Here is a 16,587-nt window from a genome sequence, read left to right as displayed (position 1 = left end):
TGTCCAACTAATTGGTTTAATAAGCAAGCAGTAAACAATAAACAACTAAAAACAGGGATTGGTACCTAAAACAAGCAATTAACCCTGTTGTAGAAAGCTTTGACAACCAGCTCAGGTTTGTCTTGCACAGTAAACTTTTGCCAAACTTTATCTGTGGAATACTGAGAAACTGTTATTCATGCTTTGTTGACTAAATTACAGTCCCACCTGTCCAATCTTCAAACTTTTCACAAGAAAAGATTTACGAGAACCCAAGTCTTCCCCTCGTGACATTTTTTAACTTGTCCATTTTTAGAATATTTTTTAAGATTGTACATTTGCACTTCAGTTTGGCTGCTGGCTATAAAAACTGTCCTGCGGAGCACCTGGAGGCCTGAGAGCAGCCTGAGATCCTCTGGGTCTGTCGGTACTTCCTGTCCAAGACCAGGGAAGACCAGACCTGTGGGGCCCCTCGAGTCTGAAACAACCTGCAGGCCATTTTTGTTTCTCATATAAGTCTCTCTTAAAATACACAGAGCTGTGTTCTCTTGACTCTCTTTAGTTACTACATTACTTTTAACCTAATTTAATATTTCAGTTCCAGTTGTATCTGTTCTTTCTTTGACTTGTTTTTTAAAAGCACTTCTTGATACGTATTTTTTTGTATTATCAAAAGGAGTATCTTCAAGTGCAGACCCAAGAGGAAAAGAAGTGTAGTTTTGTGTTTAACTCACTGTTGCTGAGCGGCACACAGAGAGCGGATTCTCCCGCAGTCAGCAGCGTCTGTCCATCCTGCTCCCTGTGAACATCTGCCCCCTTGTGGTGGAGAGAGGAAGGACTGCATGGAGACATGTAACACATGGCAGATTTACAGACGACAGGAAACAGTGCATGTTTTTGAATTTGTTTTCTTTCTCAGAATAAGACTTTAAGAGGAAGTTTACTTTGTGTATCATTGCTTGCAAAATGCACTGTTCTCACAGAAAAGTTATACTTGAAAGAAATAAAACCTTTTAGACAAAAAAAAAATGTTTTAAAAAAATGGCCACAACAGAGAAGCAAAGAAGAGTTACAATTTTCAAATTCAACATTGCAATCTTCAGGTATCACTTTATTGTGCATTTTAATTTTCTTTTTGATTTTCAGTCTAGTCTATCCACAACACAACTCTATCACTGGTGAGTTTGTTTAGATGAATGCAGGATGCTTGTTTGTAGTTATATTAGAGATTTCCATCAACCTGTTTTCATGCTTATTTTCACTTAAAAATATGTAAGTGAAAATTCTGGGTATTTTTATCTGCTTCCTTTCTACAGTAAGAAAAAAAAAAGCCATCGTGTCCTTAATTAGGAAAAAAAACGATGCGTCAGGGTATAAGTAATGTCAGTGTTGTCAGCTTGATTCTAGGTTTCCTCTTCCCGTTTATGTTTGCACAGCCACTATGGAGGGTGGACCAATCAGCAACCAGTGCATTGTGATAACACTGAAGTCAAATATTTATTTCTAAATGTAGTTGCGGTAGAATTTTGGCACATATGGTTTCAAAATTAACTCGAGCTCGACGCCCATAAGAAGGCAACAACTGTAAACGATCCTCTGAGGAGAACGGCCATCATCATTGTCGGACTATGAGGGATTGAATGCAACAATGGAAACATAACTGTTATTTCTAGGATTTTAGGTTTTATTGTCAATTGGAGCCACACGATAAACCTGTTGGCCTTTTTGCCGACAGTTTAATTTACCTGTAATACTGAACTATTGAAAGTAGTTTAGTTGTATTTGGCTTCCGGATGGGGTGTTAAATTTGCTTTTATGTGATGTGACCGAAATGAATAGCAACCCGGTTACAGCCTAAACCATGTCCGACCCAATTTTAAGCTGTCATGTTATTTTCATCACGGCTTTTATTTTGCACTCAGTTTTCTAAGAGAGTAAAGAATTTTGGTAGTTGATTAATTAATTAAATGACAGGGTTTTGGACTCTCGGGTATTGAACAAAAAAGGCAGTTTGAAGATGCCAAATCAGAAAATATTGGAGAGCTGAATCGATAATGAAAATAATGATGAATACCATCCTTAGAAATATTAATTTTCTTCAATAAAACCAGTTGGTCTGGTGGTCTAGGATAAATAACGCTTGATGGTAAGAGCAGTCTTTATGTCACAACAGTGGGTAAAAGTCCCTGCAGCTTTTCACAAAAACGGACAATCCAAAAGAAAAATGTATTTAAAAAAAATTCCCCACGTTGTGGTGACCTCACCTTCTCAGACCGCCGCTCTCCTCTCCTCCCAGGCCGCTGTTTGTCAGCCCCTGGTGGCAGGCCGGTGCACTGACGGCGGTGCAGAAGGCCGTATTCAGGTAGCTGAGCGGCAGCGTCCGTTTGACCGGCCGGTGAATCTGAGCGGCGCTCCACGGCGTCAGAGGCGCCTGGCAGCCCACGTAGAAGTGAACCAGGGCCGGTAAGGAGTCAAAGACCTCCCCCTCTAGGCTGTACTGGACCCGGGGGGGTGTCTCGCTGGACTGAACCGTCATCGTCCTGATGAGGAAATGGAGCGTTTTCTGCTCCCAGTGACTCGTCAGGACGAAGTCCCCCGGACTGGATTGAGAGTCCCTGATGAGGAAGCCGCCGTGGTTCACCACCAGGCTCTCCGACTCCTGAGGACACATTTCAGTTTTTTTTAAAAAGTCAGTTATTTCGTGACTGTTTTGCATAATATCACAGAAAACTCATAGTGCTTTACGCGATGGCTTTACTTTGTATGTCCTTACAATCTACCCAAAAACATTAGTCACACAAATCTGAATTCAGCTGTTTCTACTGACAAAATTCAGGAAGGTTTTAAATGTGCTGGTCTAAACACTTCAACACAAAGGAGGTCATGAATTTTTCAGAGCAAAGAAAGTTTCAAATCTCCGCGTGGGCTCTGCAAACAACCCAGAAATTGTTGGCAGGTAAACAAACGAGCGATTTTTTTTTTGGTTACGAGCCTTTTTTCATCCGGAGACACCCAGAGAAATATCACACTTCATCTTTTCAGTTTGTCTGTTTCCAACTTTAGGTCGAAGGAAAGAGGAAGTCACGTTGAACAAACTGTAAAACTTTTTGAGATGAAATTAGATTTTGGACAATGCGGTCTAAATAAAATAACAGATGATGAGGTTTTTTCTTTTCGAACACCTCAGAGATTCACTGAACAAGATTCTGGCTCATGAGTTTATTGTTTGAGCAATGGATCCGGTCCCAAGGTGACAAAACAGGTGGTTTCAGCAAACTCAGGTTCATAAATCTCTTGTCAAATTTGCGTCATAGTGAAGTTGCCGGTTTTAAAAACTTGAAAAAACAGATGATGTAGAAGACCTGCTGGATGCTGACAAATCATGTGACAAAGGTTCCTCCATTTCTTAACTCTTCGAACCCTAGAGGCTGTTTTCAGGGGGATTTCACTACCTTCACTTTTAAGCTTGGAGAGTGTAACAACGACACACTTACAATTGCGATTATCTCTGCAACGCTTCATCACACGGACGAGGCACCAACATTTTAGGAAAACTCAAGTTGTGTAGTTTCATAAGATATGCCTTACATCTCTGTAATGTGTGTGATGAATAGTCGCTGCGCTATTCAACCGAGAAGAAGAGAACTGAATTTGGATGCAATTTGCGTCCATTGGGTTCTGAGGGTTACCAAGCTCATGTGTAAATTTGATCTCGAATCTGTGAATGGCTTGTAATTAAGAGGAAATGATCCTCTCCTCAACAGACGTTCATCCACATCTGGTAAAGACCGGAGGTGTGTTTCAAGTAGAGAACAGGAGCCTGAACACAAATCCCCTCCCAGCATTTTCACCTAAAACTAGTGTTTAAATTAAGCTCTGAGTGTGTGTGTGTGTGTGTGTGTGTGTGTGTGTGTGTGTGTGTGTGTGTGTGTGTGTGTGTGCGTGTGCCAGACCTCCCAGGGGATGCATCCGTGGTACCAGGCATGGCTCTTCAGATTTGTGCTGCTCAGCTTCAGTTCCTCCTCCAGCTGCTTCCTCAGTTTCTCCGACGGCGGCTCCAACCAGAACTTCTCCTTGGAGAACTTAAAGGGCATCACGGGAGCACGATCAAACACAACCCCGACGTACAAGCACAGAACAATAACAACGAGTTTAGACTTTGGGTCATATCCCCGTAGAGTTGCCCAACTGCTGCCTTTCTGCTGCTTCTGTCTCCACAAAACTCGAGCTCAGACTCGCCTCTTTTCTTAAAAAAAAAAAGTGGTCGAAATCACAAAAAAATAAGCATCATGGGTAAATTGAGTCGAACTGTCGGCTCCTCAGCTCTGTTTTCATGTGAGTGTGTGTTAACAGAAGACATAGGACAGCTCTGGCACCCCCCCACTGGCATCCACACTGACGGCACCAGGGGCCCAAAAACCCACACTCATGCTGGAGCCTTGGCCTCGTCGCCCTGGCAACACCACTGCTGGATGGGGGTCATCAATCAGTGCGCTTTGTCTGTCGTGGCTTTATACAAACAAAGCAAAAAAAAGCAAAAAAAAGACAAGAAGCTACTGTATGTCAAGAGTTTACGACGAGGATGGGAATGCTGGGAATTTTTTGGGACACACACACACACACACACACACACACACACACACACACACACACACACACACACACACACACACACCTCTTATTTACAGTTAATGCTCTATAGGTGACATGTTTTCTTCTCCCTGACACTTCCCACCCCTCCTGCTTTGTCCCACTGAACTGTGAATCAAGGGCCGGGCACTGGGCCAGGACCACTTCAAAATCAAAGAGGAGTGTGTGTGTGTGTGTGTGTGTGTGTGTGTGTGTGTGTGTGTGTGTGTGTGTGTGTGTGTGTGTGTGTGACCCCGAGGACTTCAATGAATAGCTTTCATTTCATTAGCATTATTGTTAATTTCCAGCGTGTCCCATTCAGACAAATGTATTTGTCAAATATCCAATTACGAGTCAATGAACTGGAAACTCTCTCGCTCTCTTGCGTTTCCTTCCATCTTTTCCCGTCGGAGCCTCGGTGAACTGAAGCCACTTGGTTGCTAGGGGGAACCGAGGCAGCTTCAAAGCATGTCGCTGCAAAGGGACGCAAAGTCTTTTCTGTCAACGCCCTGATTGAATTAGAGCCAGAGTGCCGTGTGTCACAGCAGCAGATAGAAATGTGTTTCGGTTTTCGTCGAAACTAAAAAAAAGGTTCCACAGTTGGGAACAAAAAAAAAAGATCTAGTTATACAAGAGGAAGGGACAAAAGCAGCAATACGACAAAAATACACTTTTAAATCATGTAAAATAAGAAGCTTACTTTGACATATTCTTCGCTGCTGTCTTTCCCATCCTGATGGCTGAAAAGTAAAGGAAACATGTTTGAATATTAGAAATACTGACAGCCTAATAATTTCTGATGTTCTCAGACCCAGTTTCACTGTGTGAATGTGGGTCTGTCCTCCCTCCATAGAGATTCGTTTGCAGTCGTTCCATCCTACTTGGTGTAGACCTCAGGTTAATTTCAACCAATCAGCTTGCGCTGAAACCGTCCAACACTTTACAACTACCTGCCGTGTCCACCAAAGGTTTTTTTGGTGTACAGCATATTTTTTTTTATTGTTTTCATGAATGTCAGCAGCTTGACGAGGTGCTATTCAGACAAATGTAGAAAAATGATAACAATGCACTCGTCACTGTCACCAATCACAGCGATGGAGGGGCGGGACAAACGCAGTTAACGGCCGACACTGGTTGCTGATTGGTCCGCCCTTCAGAGTGGCTGCAAACGGTGATACCAGCCGGGTTCCCAGACTGTGCTCACAGAGAAGAAAACTGAAGCTGTGAGCGATGGTCGGTGCGGCCGGCCTACTAATTCAAAAACAATTCCGTTTCATTTGGTATTTTTTATTTTATTTTATTTCAATAGTGCATTAGCGAAGGGAAAAGAGGGGAAAAAAAGAGTAGGAGACCAACATGTAGCAAAGGTCATGAAACAAACCAGAGACTCTGCTGCTTTGGCCCTTTAAGACCGCGTGTTACGCACCCTGACCTACTCGAGCCCAGCACAATTTAATCGGAGTCCTGTAATTACTACTTGTGGCCACAGAGGTCACTGTTGTAAAGAAAATCAGAAACAATGTTCCATCTGAAACCTGAGATACCGATTTTTCTTTGATTGCTGAGTTCTGGTTGGCGTCTGGAAATATCCAACATCTCCGCGTTCAAACAGAATTAACTGCTGCAGCACTGCTTCCCATGTTTTTGTTATTGGGCCTCACAAGACATTCGATGCCATCTGTCTTCTTGCACAACCCTCTGACAGCAGCAGCAATTCGCTTGACACCACCCAGCAACAACTTGCAACACAACAAACTTCCCCCGGGGAGGATGGGAAATATTTCTGCTGCTGTGTGAAACCTCACAACCGATAACTGTGTTTTTTTTTCAGGACTGAAGCAGAGGAAACATCCTTCCTCCCTGTTGTCCATCCACACAGCAGCTGGCTCCTCATCCAGTCCGACAGCTCCGGGAGTCACAAAACTCAGCTCAGCGCCGAGACGACAAACTGAGACTCTTCAACTGTTGTTCGAAAAATTAGGAAAACACCCAAAACTGCAGCGTTGCGTGGTTTCGTTCTGACGGCAGCGTTGTGTTGTATCGCTGAAAGTTGGCACGATGGCACTTTAAAACCTTTTCGTTTCAGTCACCCAACTCTTCCTTTAACTTGCTGCATATTTCCATGAGTCAAGGGAGGTGACCTTTTGTTCCCAAACACAAACTCTGAGAACAGCAGCACACACACATACACACACACACACACACACACACACACACACACACACACACACACACACACACACACGCGCGCGCGCGCGCGCGCGCACACACACACACACACACACACACACACACACACACACACACACACACACACAGATGTGAGTAAGTAAAACATACAGCCTGAGAAAGTCCCTGGCATTCAAAAGCTACGTTCACAAACCTCATGAAGTTTATCTTTTACTCTGATTAGCTGCTTGTGTTGTTACTGATCACAAACGGTTATCTTAAATTTTTTTCACGATAGGCCCTGAATTCCTTTCTGTAAAGTTGGAGAGGAAATGCTTGCTGATGTCTTGTTTTTCTCATTACAAGCTTTGTTTTCCAATGATTGTGAAATATAAAGTTTCTTCAGCAAAAGAAAAAGCACCTTGACGTAATGAGACATTTAAGGAAAACAAATCTGATTTAGTTTTTGAAATAACTTCATGATCAACAGAAAACAAGTTATAATACGTCAATACATGTAAAGAAGGGTTCAACATAATATTATTTCTCAGATAATGTCAAACATTGCTGCACATAATGTACATATTTTCAGTTTAATGTGAGAGTTTTTATATTATGCATTACAGAGAGAGATGCAATAATGCAACCCAAACAGAGAATAGATGTATTAAAGGGATAGTTTGGATGGTTTGAAGTGTCGCAGCAGACAGAGGTCAGCATGTGTGCACCTTGACGTAATGAGAAACACATTACACAGAAGTTAACCAATGTATTGTTGTGAATGGGCTCAGGTTTCAGATATTTTTGCTGATTTCCCTGCCTGTCGAGCAGCAGCCCTTCCCAACAGGCTGAAGCCTCTCATTTATATCCATCAAAGCTCTCTTAAAAGCCAAAATACTCCAATGGCAAAAGCGGCCATTTTGAGTCGCACAACACGGGGACTTGCTGATGTAGCACCGCCTCCATCAGTCGCTTGTTGTTATTGTGTGACTTTTGTGGGGTTTTAATGAGGCTACAACAGTGGCATTAAAGTTGAAACCAAAACCTGAAACTGAAACAGGAAACGTCGGCACTGAAACACTTATATTCACTTTCACTGAAAAATAAAACACAGACATTACATAATAGGCTTACAATCTTATTATATTTTGATGTTTTTTTGCATTATGATCTGCTTTTGAATCGATTTTCAAATTTACTCTTCATGTCTGTCTTTTTAGGAGTTCGCTCTCAAGGGTTTTTCAATGTCAGTAGTTTTTCAGTTTGAACTTTCTGTCACCGTTTTGCCGTATGGAGAGGGAGTTGGAGGGTCAAGGGGCGAGTGACTTACAGCGTACATAATTCACATATCACTGCCACTACAACTTTTTCTAATACAAGTGTTGCAATGCCAACGTTTCTGTTTTCAGCTGGAGGTTTTTCTTCGCCAAACTATAATGTCGTTGTTCTCGCACCACTTTTATCACATTATTATGAATCTGAACTAACACCTCAACACTGCTCCACCTGTTGTCCAGATAATAGGTCTCCTCACACCCAACTTTTCAGAGCTCAATTGTAAGACCATCACACCCATTGCAATTACAGTAGCACAGTATCACACACCCACTGCAGCACCACGTCACCGTGCCGTCCTCTGGGTTGTTGCTGCCGGTACCTGTGATGCAGCCACAGCAACCCCGAACAGGATGAGGGAACTACACATCTCGTTTTTATGTGGTTGTTGTGTTTCAGTCGTGTTGCACTGGTTTAATCAGAACAAAATTACACAAAATACAAAACAGAAATTGAAGGTCACAGTTGGGAAGCATCTTTTCATGTCATAAGGCTGTCCCTCGTTTTGTATTCTGGGATGGGATCTGAGGACTGAAGGTAAACAGTCAAACTTTCTTGCCACCCACAAATTTACTTTACTTTACTTACTCATGCGTTAACTTTAACAGTCTGACAGTCTGTGTATTGTCAAAGTCAAACACTAAAGTAGTTGAGACTGACTTTAAAACACCTTAAAGCCTTATCACTCTTCTGACTGAAGCCAGAGCACGATCAAATTCCTCCTCTTACGTAACACGCAGCCCGGTCCACAGTAACACACACAGCAGCCCGAGGACCCAGTGACTGCGAAGTTGTTGTGAATGTTGTTAACAAACTCACATTTCAGCTTCATGTCCGCTTTAAACGCATCAAACAGAAGCAGCAAAAATCGATCCAAGTTCATTTAAATGTATGCTTCAAAGCTGACAATGATCGTGTGGAGCAGTTTACCAGATGACAGATGACCCTGACATGCATGTTTCCTCTGGCTGTGATAAAACCTCAACACAATCGGACTTTATATTAAGAGGTGACCACAGAGGGCTGTTTTCTCACCGTTTGCCCGTTTCTCCTTCCTCACAGCGGACTGACCGACAGTTTAAGTCTCCAACCTCCAACATCTTCTCCCGCAGTCCGACACGCACTGCTGCTGCCTGAACCCGGCCGACTGCCTGAACGCCAGGCGGGCGGCCACTGCGCATGTCCGCTACAATAACGATGTTTTAACGGCCTATATATATATATATTTTTTTTTTTATTATTTTTTTTTTTTATTGCGTTACACACCCAGCCACCACCATTAAAACCACCTGCCTAATGTTGTGTAGGACCTCCTCGTGCCATCAAAACAGCCCTGACCTGTGGAGGCTTCGTCTTTTTAATTTTGGTATCAAGCTCTGAGTGTTCTCTTAAAAGCCCCCAGTCTTTTTTGGATTTAAAAAAAAATAAAAAAATCCTTCCACTCTGTGTAGTTTCCTTGGTCTCTCTGACTTTAAATCGATGGAGCAAAAGTTCAATGGGAAAATATCACCATTCATAGGTGCACCTGAGCAGCATAGGAGGGTGGATCAAACAAATTAGAGACTGCGCGTGAACAGTGCACAGCCCCATGACGTGCACGGAGCATAGAGAAGGTCTAACCTGCAGGAGTAATTAGCCTAAGCTTCGTCACCTGATAAAAGTCAGCACCTGGGTTAGGGTTAGGGTTATTTTTTCATGATCTAACAAAGGAAAATACAAAAACCAAGCAACAGGGAAGTACATGTGTGAAGTTAACTTAGAATATTTGACTCCTATGAACATGATAAATTTAGTATATGTCAGTAAATATTCTTATTTTAAACCAATATAAAGTTACTGTTATGATGAATTGGATTGTGCTTATAATGGTCATAATATTACTTTATTACTTTACTTTATGTTATGATAAAAGTACTTTTTCCTAAAATTAAGACACCCTTCTAAAAATATAGTATATTATGACCTTTTCTTTTTTTTCAAATAGAATTGTGATTTTTCTTGTGTCATGACCTTTAGGGCACTTGTGAAAATTACAGCTTTTAAAATAACTTTACCATATTACAACTTTTTGTGTCGAATTAGATATTACTTGAAATCAAGACAAATCTCAGCATGTAGAGATATCACTCATTTTAAAATACTATCATATTCTTCTCTCCCCAAGACTGCATTCATTGATGTTTTAAATCAGATTATGTCATTTTATTATTTATATTTATTTCAAATAAGGTCAAGATGAAATTCATTTCACCAAAAATCAGCTGAGTGTGTTGATGCAATCCAAAATTCAGTTTATCCTTCTTGTCACGCTGACATGAGTTATAATTCCATCTTTTTCTTTTTGATTTGGGTCTCTTCAGTAACTGAAGCTTTTTCATTTCCACTCACTACATATATATCCTCCTCCTAGTAAATCATTTTTGTCTATTTCATCTGACTAAAAGTCTTGTGTTAGTCTTTTCTAACACAAAGTTAGTTCAGTCAGTGACATGACTAAGCTGACTAAAGACAGAGGAACAATAATTGAGTTTAAGTGTAGAAGATTCTTCAAACAGGTTGATTTGTACCGGATATGTGAGTGCACACACATATTTAAAACCTCAGGAAATCTCAACGACAGGCAGAGAAATCAAACATTGGACTATTTGTAGACATCTTCTGAAAAGGTAATAAAAACATGTTCTCTCTCACTTGTTCCCTTTCTTCACTTCCTGTGATCTGTTTACGGTTGCGGCTTCCTGTCGCTGCCTCTCTGTTTGGGGGTCCACGTGGTTGCGAGCTGTTTCAACTATCGGGTCCATCGGCACATAAACATCCTGGGTGGAACCGGCTTTAGGTTCATGAGTTGCCGTGACTGAAGTCTCGCTAGCAGCTCTTAAATCACATCTGCTCCTTAAAGCCTCGCGGTCTGTAACTTCCGAAGGATCATTGAAGTGGCTTTCAGGTGCAGAGGTCAAAGGTGAAGCTCGGCTGGGCGCTGGCGTGGCGGGCAGCGGCCGGGATGAAACTGGCTGAAGCCGCTCCATACTGCTCAGACTGAGGCTGGACAGGGCGACGAGCAGCGGGGAGTCTTGGACATGTTCCCCCAGCTTCCACTTGCTCTGCCCCCTACTCATCCCTTCCTCCTCCTCCTCCTCCTCCTTCTTCTTCCTCTTTTTGCTCTGCCCCCTGAAGCTCTTCTTCGGCCCCTCGCTGCGGGGCACGGTGCCCACATGTGTGTACATGTCACTGGAGCGGGCGTAGCCGGGCCTGCGGAGGCAGGGCTCCATGTCGTCCGCCGACTGGTCCCCCACTACTGCTGACTTGGCGCCGCAGGGGCTCCCATCATGCTCTGGTGCTGCTTTGATGTTGGCCTTCTCTGACGAGCGGCGGGTGGAGAGGTTGGTGAGGCTCCCGAACCATTTGAAACCTGCAGAGGAGGAGGTGGTTAATTAGGTTTGTCTGAAACATCTGGATTTCATTGTTAAAAAAACCATTTGCATTTCAATGTGTAGGTGAAAACATAATGACTTAATTTAAAAGACGAGGGCAAAACAGATTTACTTTTACACAAATGCAAAATATTATGAAAACATTATTTTGCTTTTTATAGGCATTTATTTTAGCTGGTCGCTGAGTCAGCGGTGGAATAAATTGCCTTGAATTTGAAATGAGCACAGTTCTGTATATTGTCCATGCAGAGGTGTAAGCAGACACAAATTTGCCTAAGATGTATCAAAATGAGGTGAAGATGCAGCAGTGGGAGTTGAAAGTCCATTCACATTAAGAGACATGAAAACCGTAAAGTGTACAAGAGGCAGCATAACACAGCTTCCTGCAGGCGCAGATGTGTCTTGGAGAAAGAACATGAACTGCTCAAAAACTGGTCAGATTAGCTTTCATTCACCCTGAGCACACCATACTAACTTTGTTTTTAGAACTTCTAGCATTTCATCTCGGGCCCCTGACAGGTCAGCTAAATCTAAAACTAGTACAATTCCTGTCAGCCTCCGATCTGCACCATAGACTGTATATAAATGTTGATGTGGTCTCTGGGGCTAAAAGGTGATGTCAATGTTGAGATGCCTTAAAGTTCCAATGAAAGCTGATCAGGCTAAAAAAAAAAAAAAAAAAAAAAAAAAAAAAAAAAAAAAAAAAAGGGGTGTCATTCACTGGTCCTTCTGAAAAACAATTCAATAATTATTTGAAATTAGACCTCAAAGACTGGTATGTTTGGGGGCGTGCCAGTTTTGATTGACACTCCTGAGGTGCAGTCAGGTTTCTCCTCCCCAGCTCGTCACTTCTGGCTCCAAAAAAAACGGAGATGGTCGAAAGATGGACGAAATGTCATCCTGCAGGCTTCCAAACGGTTCACAAACTAACGAGCGGGCTGCTCTCTGGCGTTCACTTATATTTGTTTAGCGTGCTGCTAACCACACAGAAACTACCCCAGATTAAATTTGGAGGCTGAAGCAAGTGTTGAAGCTCCTTCAAGTGTAAAATCCTCAATGGTGACTACATGCAAAAAAAAAAATCCCTCACTCCCACCAACTGACTGCCTTTTTAAAGAAAATCCTTTTTTATTACTTTATTAATAGGATTGGATAAATATTAGATACATAGATGAATAAAGTAAGGCTTATGTCCCCAGCTTTCCTCCCCTCTCCTGATCCCGTCTGCCGAGCTCTTCCTGTTTTGGACTTCTGGAGCTTCATTGACTTTTCTCCAGACCTGCAGTTTGTCTGTGTTTGGGGTTCGAATATGTTGGTCAAACAGCTCAACACATTTCATCTAAAGAAATACATGATGCAGAAGAGACAAAATGCCAGCAAATGAATAAAACATCATCAATTTGACAACACAAGCGCAGCAACAAAACACAAAAGCTTTTTCTGATATATTTGTTATATTTATTTGGTGTGACTGTACACTTCAGGTCTGTTTCTTACTGAATACATCAGATGGTATTTCTCAAACTCTTCTGACCTTCAGTGTTTAGCTGTCTTTTGTATTCCATTAAAAACATGGGCAGCCTGTATACAGCATCTTAATTATCAAAAATGTGTTCATCATTTTCAATGATTAAACATCCACTATTATATCTGCATTATAGATCTCCTCTGGCCCGGCATCCCAGCACGGTCACGGTTTCTTCACGTTACAAATCAGTGCCTCTACAACATGTCGCCGTGTATTTTAAAGATAAAGAATAATGTGGGATATTTGAGTCTCCAGTTGGATCAGCATCTGCAAACATGTCATTTTCACTTCAGCTTGTGAAAATACACAAATGTTTTCTTTGAGTCATCCCAGGAAGGTCGTGCCCTCCTTTCTCTTCTGAAGCCCCTCGAGCTCTCAGCAGCATTTGATGATGTTTCTGCCCCCGGGGGACTTTTTAGGCTCTGAAAACACTGACTGGTATTTCTTTCTTCAGCTAAATATGGACCGATGATTCTGAGAAGGAGACAGATATGGATATGGTGGAGAGGAAGATGCAAAGAGGTTGCATCTTTGTATTTTCACAATGAAGCCAGCAGATATCCAACATACATGATACAAACTGAGTTCTCTAAATTAAAATGTTGATGATTTGATTTGATGCTGAATTTTTTTTTATTTTTTTTTATTTTTTTATTTTTTTATTTTTTTAAGCTGGTTTAAAACTCATCTGAAGCAGTAGAGCAACAACTCCTACGTCCTGTCCATCCTGCAGGTCTCTGCACTGGGAACAGGCGTTATTACTTATTAAAAACAAAGTGCGATGCCAATTCTCAGAGGCTGCCATACTTGGCACAATGAAGAGGCTGCCGAGTACAAGTATGACTAAAATAGGTGTAGCAATATTGTGACTGGACTTAATTGTGTCTCCCCATTCAGTTCTCTCACTCGTGTAGTTTCTGTTCTTTCTTTTCCAGATGTCCCATCATGGAGCTGCATGTCTCTGCTCTGTGATTATCGGCCTCACCAACAGTTCATGTCTTGGATCTAGAGATCTGTCCTTTTCTCTCTCTGCTCTCCTCTCACCTCCAACCGGTGGAGGCAGATGCTGCGCCCACCTCTGAGCCTGGTTCTGTTAACAGATGCTCCGCCCACCTCTGAGCCTGGTTCTGTTAACAGATGCTCCGCCCACCTCTGATCCTGGTTCTGTCAGAGGTTTCTTCCTGTTAAAGGGAGTTTTTCTTCCCTCTGTTGGAGGTTTTTCTCCCTTAAAGAGGAGTTTTTCCCTCCTAGCTTATGTGGGAATTGTTGAATGGTTGGGTTTCTCTGTATAATGTTGTAAAGTTCTGTTGTAAGGACTTTAATGTGTCTTGAACTTCATATCGTACATGTAGGCCTGTTTTAGTTAAGCCACATTTGACAAACAGGTACCAGGACAGAGACAAAGCAGATCTCCATCATCACGTCTGGTAAAGTTAACGAGATGATTCGACAAATAATTAACTTCTTCAGTTAATATTCAGAAAATAATACCACAAAGTACCAAGAATGCATCTTATTTCAGTTTGTATGACCAACCTCCACCCAGAAATTCACATCAGCACATGGGATTTTTTTAAGGAAAGCAAAAGTAAAAACATCAGCGTTGAATAACTTTACCTCGAGTTTCTATTAAAAAGTCACAGAAACAAGCTGACTTGTAGCCAATTTGAAAAACAACGGTCCATTGATTTGTTTCCAGATCTCACCAGACTCGGTAAATGGCCTTCAGTTGCATGATGGGTCAAATTCAGCTTTAAATAGTGAACAGCTACCAAGTCAAACAGCAAAAGAAGAGACGCACAGTGAGCCGTTGTCCCTTCAGCAGACATCCACTGTCTTTTCTTAGCTCAACTGTGTTAAATTTTGCGCTCAGCTGGGCCGACGTCCCTTCAAACCACACAAAGAGTTTTCTATGCTTCGTTTACAATGGACCAAAAAGCTGGTTGTACGTGGAACAGTGGACAAAGAGACAGTGGACACAATGAGACAAAGTGTCAAGAGATTACATTCTTTTATGGGATTACACATTTTAACTTGCATTATCTTTTTTTGGCCCCGACTCATCATATACCATAATCTCCGTTTCTATTAGAATTCATTTATCAGCAGGGGAACTTAATTACGTACTCAAATACTGTACTCAAGTACAGTTTGGAGGTACCATATCTTCTGCTGCTCTACTGTTCTTTCACTCAAAATTTCAGAAGGAAATATTGTACCTTATACAAATCTAAATTTGTCTGACAGCTAGTTACTTTGAAGATTGAAATTGTATTTAACAAAAAAAAACTGCTTTAAAAAAAAAAAAAAAAAGATTAAACCAGTGGTTTCCAACTCTTTATGTCTGTTAGTGAACAGCAGCAGTTAAGGAAGTACAAGTGGAGGAACCACAGTGTAACAGCTAGATAGTGTGGTCATTAATCGCAATAGAGAAAGCTTGACAACACCCAGCTCTCCAGCATAGCATGATTATATATTTACAGATTCCCAACAAAAAACACTCATTCAAAAACACCGTTACACAAAACGGTGCTCAAAAGTAAATGTAAGTACAGTTTTGACTTGCGCTTTACTTCCACTTTTATTTACTTTTATTTCCACTTCTTGGTTATGAGATTATTATTAGGTGAGTAAAAAGAAAAAAACGATGTTCTTTTTTTGTGTAATATTTGAGAGTTGAACCTCTTTGGACCTAAAACATGAATTATGAGTTTAAATGTGTAAATCTCTCTTTGGTGGAACGGACAGGAACTCAGAGACACCTGAAATGTTTTAACCAGCCACAACTAGTTTTTTTGTTTTTTTTGGTCTTTACTTTTATTTTCTTGATCGGCCTACAAACAGACGGAAATCATTCACAGTGTTTTTGAAGTAAAGAAGTCCACGATCTTTGGACTGTCATATAAGGACTTCATTTACCATCAGTTTTTTTTTACAAGGCTGTCAACTTCTCTTCTGATTTTATTTTTCTGGAAATAAACCTTCCAAATGTCCCAAATACTGCACGACAACATCAAAAAGTGAAACACAACTTACTCAGTTTCCGTTTGTTCATGGTTGACAGAGGGAAGTATTTGGCTGTTTCCTGATATGGTACATTTAAAACGGTCTTAAAAACAGTCTTCCACTTGTTCCTGCAGTGCAATAATGAGCCGCATGCTCTTTACTCAACAGGGTGAATCTGCTTCCTGTCTTTTGAACGCAGCGGAAGCATTGGGGGTAAATTTCATAGCAGTTGATGCAATCAGGTGATGAGTAATGCACTCACACTGGCTGCACGGCAAAAATGTGTCAGCATGGGTGCATGTTGGGTACAGATTCACATTCTGCTTTTAAAAGATTCCAGTACCAGAATACAAACAGTAAAAATTAATATCACACCTAGCTTTTATATTTATTCCAAAGTCTCCTAATTAATGTTCCACAAAATAAACTCACAGCCTGGGATAAGATGATTTCTAGATTGAATAAGAATAACACATTACGACAGAATTACGACACTTCAGCGGCCTAAAA

At 41.4% G+C, this 16,587-nt stretch overlaps 1 protein-coding gene across 2 annotated transcripts in view; it reads right to left on the bottom strand.

Annotated features, from left to right (window-relative positions):
- The window catches only part of sh2d3cb (SH2 domain containing 3Cb), a 30,053-nt gene extending 13,870 nt beyond the window's left edge, over positions 1-16,183 (bottom strand). Inside the window, exons 1-6 of one of the 2 annotated variants that reach the window (XM_069169402.1) lie at positions 16,108-16,183; positions 10,804-11,521; positions 5,309-5,348; positions 3,933-4,061; positions 2,244-2,638; positions 714-817 (exon numbers count right to left, since the gene is read on the bottom strand). In XM_069169402.1, the coding sequence (XP_069025503.1) occupies positions 714-817; positions 2,244-2,638; positions 3,933-4,061; positions 5,309-5,348; positions 10,804-11,521; positions 16,108-16,126 (1,405 nt within the window). In that variant the 5' untranslated portion in view covers positions 16,127-16,183. Of the gene's footprint in view, positions 1-713; positions 818-2,243; positions 2,639-3,932; positions 4,062-5,308; positions 5,349-9,147; positions 9,737-10,803; positions 11,522-16,107 lie in introns of those variants that run through there. The other variant, XM_069169404.1, reaches the window with a different exon arrangement.
- Between the last annotated feature and the right edge of the window lie 404 nt (positions 16,184-16,587).

This window comes from Embiotoca jacksoni, unplaced genomic scaffold, assembly GCF_022577435.1.
Source record: "Embiotoca jacksoni isolate LCO1_2020_lvr unplaced genomic scaffold, fEmbJac1.0.p SCAF_44, whole genome shotgun sequence".
Lineage (NCBI taxonomy): Eukaryota > Metazoa > Chordata > Actinopteri > Embiotocidae > Embiotoca > Embiotoca jacksoni.
Note: the sequence above shows the minus strand (reverse complement) of the source record. Positions and strands in the feature narration are given on the sequence as shown.